Here is an 11112-nt window from a genome sequence, read left to right on the forward strand (position 1 = left end):
TAACTTTTTGCTCTATCTTACATATTCAGTATATGTACATTTCTTTTTCTGTATTTCTAAATAAGTCTAACTATCTATAAGTTTTTATCTCAACCATTTCAAACATAAAGCATTATAACTTAATTATTATTAAAAAGTCCTTGTGTGCACTTTAAGTGTTTGTATACAATTCATTTTAATCTTCAATATTTCTGGAATGACTGCTGACCTATTATCTGAACTTATTTCTGATAGAATTTCAATCTAAGGAATACTTCACTGGTAGAAATGTAATTACTGCTCCTGCCCCTCCTCTGCTGATTTCACTGCCTTTACCCATCTATATCATGTTCACATAATCCATTACCAAGTGTTTTATTAGTCCTTCTGGTACTGGTATGTGGCAGTATGTAGCCTATTTGTGTCACTGTTCCTTTCCTACCTTTATTTTTGGCACAAATTGCACATGTGGACAAACAAAAATTAGCAAAAAATGTATTTTATTTAATTTTCATTATTCTTAATTTTGCCTTTTAATTTAATTTCCTTTCATTTAATTTTTAAAATCATGCACATCTGGATTGAGAATATTAAAAATTACTATTGGTGCAATAATCTGTAGTTCATGTAAACGCCAAATATCTTTTTTGACCCTCCTCTGGTACCATATAGATTGTTCATAAGGGCCTGTTTGTTATTGAATTTGAACAACTTCCACTTGAGGTTGTCGTGCTATTAGCACTATATATATTTAATTATTTAAAAGCATATTGAAACAAATCATATTCTTATGAATTAAAAGCTTTGTGTGTGTGTGTGTGTGTGTGTGTTGCACTTGGAAGTTTGCCGCAATTTTGCAAAGAGTTAAAAGAAGCCTGAAAAACCTCAATCTTGCAGTGATTACTTCTTCAGTTTAACCAAACGTTAGCCTTCAGATGTGAGATCAATCATGGAGAGTTTCAGTCTCATCTTGTTCAGAGGAACTAAACGGGTGACTGTCAAAGACGACGACATGACGACCGAAAAAATCGGCAGGATCTTCCAGGTAACTTATTGTAGTTTCATCTAAAAATAAGTCTAATTTATTCTGTAAAATTGCACTGACCTAACGCTAACTGTTAGCTAACGTTACTTTATTTTATAACTAACGTTAGGGTGACCATACGTCCTCTTTAACCAGGACATGTCAGGCCAGGAATTTGAGATTGCCCAAAATGTCCGGGATTCGGCTTTTGCTTTCTACAGTCACCATTCATTATGTTTACATTATTTAACACTGACACGTACGTGCCAGCTTTGCAGGTCATGCATTCTGCTTCACACGGATCCCGACCGAGACGAAAACACAGGAATTTTCTTAGCAATGCTAAAACTCACATCAACCGATCACTTATTTAGCGTTCATGTAAACACTATTCAGATTCACCAATCGGAATTAATTCAGTCCTATTGAATCAAAAGGTGTGCATGTAAACAAAATGAGTGGCGACAAAAAAAGCAAAAGCCGAATCCCAGATATTTTGTGTGATTTCGAAATCCTGGCTGGACATGTCCTGGAAAAAGAGGACGTATGGTCACCCTAACTAACGTTGTACCCTTCCTTCACTGTTTACATATGCAAAGGTACATGGCCCCAGTCTCTACATCACCGATGACAGCAACATAGCCCTATTTCCTGGGCTTGATGGCCTTTTTAGCACTTTAGACCTCATTGTAAGAGGACATTACGAGGTGCACGGCGAAAGCAGCGTGGAAGACTCATCTACCGGTAGTGTGCCAGCAACACACCCTACCCCAGTGGTCTCAAACTCGAGGCCCGCGTGATGATATTTTTTTGGCCCCCATTTGACATCAAAGTTTAATGTTAGTGCGGCCCGCGCGTTGTTCTGAAACGCACTTTTTTTTTTTTGCTGAGTCGTTGCGTGCGGCGCGTTTTTTTTAATCACTTATGGGCTACCATAGATGGTCTCATGACAGCTTCCCGGGGCGTTTGTTGTCAATAGTTGTCATAGCAATAGTTGTCAACCGCGAACGGAAAATATATGCCATCACCCAGTTCCAGTCATGTCTCTCTCAAAACGTGCCGTGAAGAGAAAGGTTGCCGACGAGCACAGGCAATTTCAGGAAAAGTGGGAGACGGAATATTTTTTTGTCGAGCACAGGGGCACCCCTACGTGTCTCATATGCACAGAGAAAGTTGCGGTGTACAAGGAATACAACATCAGACGTCATTACTCAACTAGACATGCTGAGGAGTATATAAAGTGCCAGGGAGATGAGAGAAAGAACCGGGTCGCCAATCTTAAAAAATGTCTATTGAGGCAACAAGATTTATTCAAGAAAGCAAAGAAAGAGAATGAAGCAGCAGTCGAAGCTAGCTACGTGGTGAGTGAAATGATTGCGAAGGCCGGTAAGCCGTTCAAGGATGGCGAGTTCATCAAAAAGTGCATTTTACTAGCTGCAAGTAAAGTCTGTCCAGAAAAGAAGGGTCAGTTTAGCAACATCAGCCTTTCAGCTAACACAGTGGCAGAGCGCATTTCTGACCTGTCAGAAAACATATATGATCAACTGCGTGAGAAAGCCAAACGTTTTTGTGCATACTCAGTCGCTCTTGATGAGAGCACAGATAACACTGACACCGCGCAGCTCGCAGTATATGTCCGTGGTGTTGACGACAATTTTGAAGTGATCGAGGAGTTACTCGCTGTGATTCCAATGCATGGTCAGACCACCGCTCAGGAGATATTCCGTCAGCTGTGTGGTGCTATTAAGGATGCAGGTTTACCATGGAAGAGTTTTGCTGGAATAACGACCGACGGAGCGCCATCAATGACTGGAAGGAAAAATGGACTGGTGGCACTTGTTCAAAGAAAATTAGAAGAGAAGAATGTGGAGGAGGCCAATGCTCTGCACTGCATTATCCATCAGCAGGCCCTTTGCAGCAAATGCCTGAGGTTTGACAATGTGATGTCTGTTGTTGTGAAATGCATCAACCATATCAGATCTAGGGGCTTAAAGCACCGGCAGTTCCGTGCCTTTTTGGACGAAATAGTCAGAATATGAGGATTTGCTCTACTTCACAGAGGTACGTTGGCTCAGTAGGGGAAATGTCTTGAAGAGGTTTTTTGAGTTGAGAGCAGAAGTGAAAGCCTTCATGGAGAAGGATGGGATGGCTGTTCCTGTGTTAAGTGATCCCAAATGGCTCATGGACTTAGATTTTCTTGTTGACATCACACAGGAGCTGAATGTACTGAACAAAAAGTTACAAGGCCAGGGGCAGCTTGTGAGTGCTGCCCATGACAATGTGAGGGCATTCTCCACAAAACTTGTGTTATGGAAAGCCCAGCTCTCTCAGACAAACCTCTGCCATTTTCCAGCATGCAAGGCACTCATGGATGTAGGCACACCATTCATTGGTGAGAAGTATGCTGATGCCATTATGAAGCTACAGGAGGAATTTGATCGCAGGTTTGCAGACTTCAAGACGCACAGAGCCACTTTTCAAATTTTTGCTGACCCCTTTTCCTTTGAAGTGCAAGATGCTACTCCTGTACTTCAAATGGAGCTCATTGACCTGCAGTGCAATTCTGAACTCAAAGCCAAGTTCAGGGAGGTGAATGGAAATGCTGACAAGCTTGGACATTTTTTGAGAGAATTGCCACCGCTCATGAAGAACCGTTCATGTTCAGAAGGACAGCTCATGAAGAACCGTTCATGTTCAGAAGGACAGCTCATGAAGAACCGTTCATGTTCAGAAGGACAGCTCATGAAGAACCGTTCATGTTCAGAAGGACAGCTCATGAAGAACCGTTCATGTTCAGAAGGACAGCTCATGAAGAACCGTTCATGTTCAGAAGGACAGCTCATGAAGAATCGTTCATGTTCAGAAGGACAGCTCATGAAGAACCGTTCATGTTCAGAAGGACAGCTCATGAAGAATCGTTCATGTTCAAAAGGACAGCTCATGAAGAACCGTTCATGTTCAGAAGGACAGCTCATGAAGAACCGTTCATGTTCAGAAGGACAGCTCATGAAGAACCGTTCATGTTCAGAAGGACAGCTCATGAAGAACCGTTCATGTTCAGAAGGACAGCTCATGAAGAACCGTTCATGTTCAAAAGGACAGCTCATGAAGAACCGTTCATGTTCAGAAGGACAGCTCATGAAGAACCGTTCATGTTCAGAAGGACAGCTCATGAAGAACCGTTCATGTTCAGAAGGACAGCTCATGAAGAACCGTTCATGTTCAGAAGGACAGCTCATGAAGAATCGTTCATGTTCAGAAGGACAGCTCATGAAGAACCGTTCATGTTCAGAAGGACAGCTCATGAAGAACCGTTCATGTTCAAAAGGACAGCTCATGAAGAACCGTTCATGTTCAGAAGGACAGCTCATGAAGAACCGTTCATGTTCAGAAGGACAGCTCATGAAGAACCGTTCATGTTCAGAAGGACAGCTCATGAAGAACCGTTCATGTTCAGAAGGACAGCTCATGAAGAACCGTTCATGTTCAAAAGGACAGCTCATGAAGAATCGTTCATGTTCAAAAGGACAGCTCATGAAGAATCGTTCATGTTCAAAAGGACAGCTCATGAAGAATCGTTCATGTTCAGAAGGACAGCTCATGAAGAACCGTTCATGTTCAAAAGGACAGCTCATGAAGAACCGTTCATGTTCAAAAGGACAGCTCATGAAGAACCGTTCATGTTCAGAAGGACAGCTCATGAAGAACCGTTCATGTTCAGAAGGACAGCTCATGAAGAACCGTTCATGTTCAAAAGGACAGCTCATGAAGAACCGTTCATGTTCAGAAGGACAGCTCATGAAGAACCGTTCATGTTCAGAAAGGAATGTTCAAATTCAGAGGAACAGTTTATGTTCAAAAGAAACATTCATGTTGAAGAACAGTTAATAATAAAGATTGAGAAGATTGGATCAGCTGTGCTCCTTTCTTTTTTTGGAAAACTTGATGAGGCCCAGCCTGACCCAGACTCTACCTTCAGCGGCCCCCGGGTAAGTTGAGTTTGAGACCCCTGCCCTACCCGCTTTTCTTTCCACTGTGTTATTTCAAACAAACTGCAACATGACAACAAACAAAGAATGTTACAGTATGAATTACTGACTGTGAAAAACATGAAATACTGTAATTAGGAGTTATGCCTTCTTTATTCGGTATATTTTCTGAATTATGTGCATTGTTAGATATCATCATCAGATGATTCAACAATAGGGAGAGGGAGAGGGAGAGGAAGAGGTAGAGGGAGAGGGAGAGGACAGAGAGGCAGTGGATCAGTGGGATCTAGACGAGGAGTTGGACGACGAGGAAGAGGAGGAGAGCGAGAGTCAATACCACGACGACAAAGATGCCCGGCAGCTACGAGAGACGATCTTGATAGAATTGAAAGTTTACAAAGGCAGAGAAGAGAAGCGACCGAGGTTTGTACAATTTATGTCTAGCAATAGCAATGAATTTTCATTGTTTGCACAGTTCTATGCACGTAGCAAAATATTCACAATTTGAGCTAATGGATTGTTTTTGAAAAAGGAGAGCAATATAAAATGTTACAGAGAGCACTGATTTTTTTTGCACACAAATAAAAAATTATTTTGTCAACATTGATACATGAGATCCCTGCAATGCCTCCAGTGCAATATACTGCAAAACATGTTTTTCAGCCTTGTGACTATATAGGTCTATCTAAAACCTACATGTATATCTAATTGTGACGGAGAGGCAGAGACGGTCGGATCCATTTGCAGATATTTATTTAAGATGATATCAAACTCAAAAGAAGACAGGGGCAATCCAGAATCGTAGTCAAACAAGCAGTGGTCAGAGGCAGGCAGCAAAGGTTCACAAAAGAGTTCAGAGTCCAAGTTCAAATACACGAGATCAAGTCAAATACAGAGTAGCAAGAGAAACAAACTGAGACAGAGGTTTGGTAAAACAAGACTTCACAAATGAGAACAGAACAGAACAGTCCAGATAAAAGGGAGCTGAGGGTGCACAGGTGAAACGGATGAAATCATAATGAGGTGATGAGGGAATTGCAGTCCTAGTATGCAGGAGAGAGGGACCTAGTGAAACCAGGAGGAGGCGCTGTCGTGCGTTCCGTGACACTAATAGACTAACCCTATCTTATTTCCTTTTATTTCTTCAGAGACTTCTGCAGGATATGAGCCTTGACGATCACATATGCCTCACAGGTAGACTGTTAGAGAGGCAGCCGGGTCTGGTCTTTGATATATTGATGGAGCATCAGCAAAGACATGGTGCTCCAACATCTGCGGAGGTTCCGGGGGTACCTTGGTGTACCTGTAGCCACTGCAGGGACATGCCGACCGACAGGGAGCGGAAATGCTGTGGACAAGACCCTGCCCACTGTGTGAGCCTCCTTCCTCATTTTACACAATACTGCCTGGATGAGGGATATCTGCGGATACATAGGCAGTACCGGGAGGATCTCACTGCTTTTGGAAATGTAAGGGAGCCCGGTGATGACAACCGTGAATACAGACATGCATCTTACAGACACTTTATTTTCTGGCAGCATGGCTCATTAGGACAGGGGAACAGGAGAGTCATTCCCAGCTGCTGTGTTTGCAGGATTAGGGAAAAATTCCCAGACCCTCAGGGACAATACACCGGCTACATTCCAGGGATCTAATAACATTTTTGTAAATATTGTAAATAGTTATATCGATTTATATATTTTGTATTCTTTGAAGTTCTGTGGACCTCAAACTTTATTTTAAACAATAAAACATTTTTCAATGGACTCTGTGCTGTATTTGCTCTACACTATAGGGATAGAGAAAAAAACTCAAAATTATGTGCAAAAACTTTTTGATACAAAAAAAGATTGAAATGAAGTTTGTTTGAAAACACAAATATAGATTTATTTACAATGAATTTTGATTATGCATTTACAACTCAAATATCAGCAAAACAACATCTCAATCTGTCTCCAAGTTGGAAACAGCATGGAAGGCTGATCCTGTGAAAGACATGTGCACAAAATTCAGTATCAGTTTGAGGCTAAGTTAATGGGCTACAATAAGGGCAAGTAGATGTTTGACACTTACCCAGACCTCTGCTGACCTGTGTATTTACCAACTCTGATGTCGGTGGTGGCGGTATCGGTGGCACAACACCAAGCCGCCTTGGGTCATCTGCTCTTAGGGACCTCTTTCGCGGCATCCCAACTCCGCTTTTGACTCTTCCTTGCAAGATGCGTGCTTGTAACTCGGTGATGTAATCATATGATTTTTGACACTTTATGGCGTAAAGGCTGTATCTCCTCGCATTTTTATTGTACTTCTTCCTGTAACTAAAATTCACAAAAGACAATTATTACAAGTCATTTAGTCATTCTGTGAAGTAAACCGTCATACTTGTGAATACATAATTTATATTGTGAATATGCAATTATTTGAATACAACAAATTTTGATGAGAGTTTGACATACACTTGATGGCCCTCAGCCGTTCTGTATGTTGGCCGTTCGCGGTGAAAATTGTAGTCCAGTGCTGCGAGCACAACTCTCGTGTCATACACTCGGGGAGTGAAGGCCTGGCGCTTGCTGGCATACATAAGAATGTGGTTTTGAAATGACTCCAGATGTGCTGTCGATCTGAAAAATATATATATATATATTTGACCCTAAAAACACCCACCCACACATGACTTGTGGCACTGTTACATTTCTTTTTAAATGTCATGTCCCCACACTTTACCTGAAGCGCAGATACTTGTGGACATCCTTCTGCCAGCGCTTGTTGAGGACGATCTCCACTAGCGCTTTATGGCTCTTGGAATCTCTCTCAATCCACTCTTTATCCTGAGTGTCTTCAAGGTGATCGTGTTGGCAGCTTCCCGTTTCCCAGGTGTGATTGTTGCAAACATGATGCAGAACTCCAATCCAAAGTGCCTGAGGAAAGTAAAACAAATAAACACAAAAACATTATCATATCACAAGTATTTGAATCATGGCATTATTACCATTTTTTTTTATAACATTCCTTCTGCTTACAAGAAACTGCTGAAATGTTTCTGCTGTCTTGCAGCACCACCAGAAATGGTTTACTATATCCCTCAGCCAGTGAAGGAGAAGAGACTGTCCTTTCACCTTTCCTGCCTTATGGTGATTAATAAAACACAATCAATGGAAGTTATTCCTTTGATGGAGATCTAACATAACAAAATTATTCCATCGACATGCAGGAAGGTACAATTCATTATTAAAGGTCCCGTTCTTCGTGATCCCATGTTTCAAACTTTAGTTAGTGTGTAATGTTGTTGTTAGAGTATAAATAATATCTGTAAAATTATAAAGCTCAACGTTCAATGCCAAGCAAGATATTTTATTTAACAGAAGTTGACTACAACGAACGGCTGGATTGGACTACACCCCTCTACATCCTTCTTTAATGATGTCACTAGAACCGTAACCTCCGCCCACAGGAACACAGGCGTATTGATGGCGAAATGTCAACAGACGTGGTTGATGTTTATCTATAATCGGATACCGCAAAAGTTTAATTCGAAGTTGTTAGTTTGCTCTGTCCATTTCACCACAGACTGTTTTTCTAACCTGGGATAATATCAAGCAGGGAAATAACCTTCTCTCAGCGTTTCATACTGACGAAGGGGACAATTTCAACTATATTCCAGCAAGCGGTAAGTAGTGATTTACTACAAAAGTAGCGATCAACTTCACATCGTTTCTCTTAGTAGGATGAAAATAATCTTACTTAAACTGTGATTAATATACAGAAAGCGATCAAAGAACAATCCCTTCCAATCGCCCAAGCTGTCAATCACACAGCGCGAGTTTATCTGGACACTTGCCAAAACTCGTTATGAAATCAATAACGCTGTTACACTGCACAACGAAGCTCTTACTGTATTTATATGCCTCATGTTTGCATTGGTGAAATCATTAGTGAGAGTGCAGAAACTGCGTTGCAATGATAAGATCTTTTTTCACGCGATCAACAGGCTGTCATCTGCTCAATGCTCATCATCACTGCAATTTTCTATGTGATTGAAATAGATCTAAATACTTAAAAAACTTCTCACGATTCGTTAATCGCGATAGCTGTAATAGTAAAAACGTATAATAGCTGTAATAGTAAAAGTTTTCCAGATAGTTCCACATGTAATGCCAGATATTTCATATGCAAGCATGTCAGCCAATCACAGCAGAGGGCGTTTACACTGAAGTCTCACAGCAGACACGCCCCTTCAAACAGAGTGTTCAAACCAGGGAATGAAATCAGGCTAGGAAATATGCCTTTTATTTCTAAATTATAAACAATTTTTGATCTAAAAAACATACTAACATTATAAGGGCACCCCTGGAAACATTATAAAATAATAAAAATAATCCATGGAATGGGACCTTTAATGAAATTAGATTAGTGTTATAACTTACGGTTGCTATTTTTTTGCACAGATTTTTGGCACCATGCCACATGTCCAGGCTGTGGTGAATTCTCAGATCCTTATATCTGCCTTTGTCTGGGTCTGTGGAGTATGTAATAATTTTAGTCCCAAGTGTCTCAATCAGCAATTAAATATTTGTATTCAAAGATTATATAATCTGACCACTAACTCAAAAGGGCTCCAATCTGGACATGAGCATCCGTGCAGAACTCAACTACCTTTATCTCTTGGGTAAGCTTGTCCACTGTCTGGATAAAACCCTCCTTCTCCATGATATTGGAGTTCCAGTTGGTCTGCCGCTTGTCTACAGTGGCCACATGGATGATTTCCTTAGAGTCAAGCTCCATGGTTGTGTAGCTACAGTATTGGGCAGAATGCCCTGGTGAGTCATTTCTGCCGTCACCTAAAGAAAAGAAAGGCAATTTAAAAATACAACAACTGTATGATTGATGATTGCAAAATTAGTTTAATTGAATAGTACCATAACTTTTTATGTAGAAGAAGGTCAAATATAAAAATAAACACACCTAGGAGCACAACATCTTTCCCTTTTAGTCGGCTGATGGCCTCAGGCCTCTTCTCTTCCCAGAAATCTTTAATAGGGTCAACACAGTAGGTTTCCTGGATGGTGTAGTGTGTGCTAGGGTTTACCATTCGCATGTTCATGAATTTAAATAGGAGAGAAACTTTAGTGTAGTTGTTTCCAGAGAGTAAAATGTTTGTGGAAAGAAGAAAGTCCCCGGCCTGCATGCCAAACTTCAACACAGGCTGTGAGTTCCACCGCCATAGGCAGTGTCCATTGGGGCAGATCTGGTAAGATAAGGGTAGCCGTATAAATTCATAAGGCATATACAGTGCTGTCTGTTACCATACATTTTGATGTGATGTGAAAGGCTTACCCATTCAACACTCATTGCAGTGCCCCTGATGGCGCCAACAATGTCATCCTCACTGAGGACCTTCTGAGGGCCTGGCAAGACATTCTCTGTGAGAGGGAGAATTACTTGCCGTACGTCCTTTGTTGTTTACTTGCTCAAATGCCCATGTGGGCTCTGTTATGTTGGTAAAACAAAAAGAGAGTTAAGAACAAGATTACACGAACACAAAAGTAACATACGCAATCACGATATTAAGTCACCCGTGGCGAGACATTTTAATGAGTTTGGACATGATATCTGTACTTTGAAATTTCAAGGCATTGAGTTAGTTAAACCTTTTCAACGGGGTGGAGATAGGGAGCGTTACCTTCTTCAGCGAGAGGCATTTTGGATTTATACACTTCAAACAGTATACCCTAATGGTTTAAATGAAGAATTGCCTTTGAATTGTTTTTTATGAAATCATGTAATTTGTCATTGAAATCATGTAAAAATGTATTTACCATGTATTCTGAAATTAATTTATTTATACAGTTCAAATAGTATACCCTAATGGTCTAAATGAAGAATTGCCTTTGAATTGTTTATGAAATCATGTAATTCGAAATTATTATTATTATTTATTTATTTATTTATTTATTTATTTATTTTTTATTTTTTTGTATTTACCATGTATTCTGAAATTAATTTGTTTATACACTTCAAACAGTATACCCTAATGGTTTAAATGAAGAATTGCCTTTGAATTGTTTTTTATGAAATCATGTAATTTGTCATTGAAATCATGTAAAAAAGTATTTACCATGT

The 11112-nt window shown here is 40.4% G+C and overlaps 1 protein-coding gene across 1 annotated transcript; it reads right to left on the bottom strand.

The window, feature by feature from the left end:
• Positions 1 to 6903: 6903 nt before the first annotated feature.
• Positions 6904 to 9817, bottom strand: LOC307157912 (uncharacterized protein). Its single transcript, XM_079869904.1, has 7 exons — positions 9597 to 9817; positions 9417 to 9508; positions 8013 to 8117; positions 7717 to 7910; positions 7449 to 7613; positions 7066 to 7310; positions 6904 to 6977 (listed from the first exon to the last, which is right to left on the bottom strand). Exons 1-7 carry the CDS (start codon positions 9772 to 9774, stop codon positions 6937 to 6939), a joined length of 1020 nt encoding a protein of 339 aa, XP_079726030.1. The 5' UTR covers positions 9775 to 9817; the 3' UTR covers positions 6904 to 6936.
• Between the last annotated feature and the right edge of the window lie 1295 nt (positions 9818 to 11112).

This window comes from Squalius cephalus (assembly GCF_949319135.1).
Source record: "Squalius cephalus genome assembly, chromosome: 4".
NCBI lineage: Eukaryota > Metazoa > Chordata > Actinopteri > Cypriniformes > Leuciscidae > Squalius > Squalius cephalus.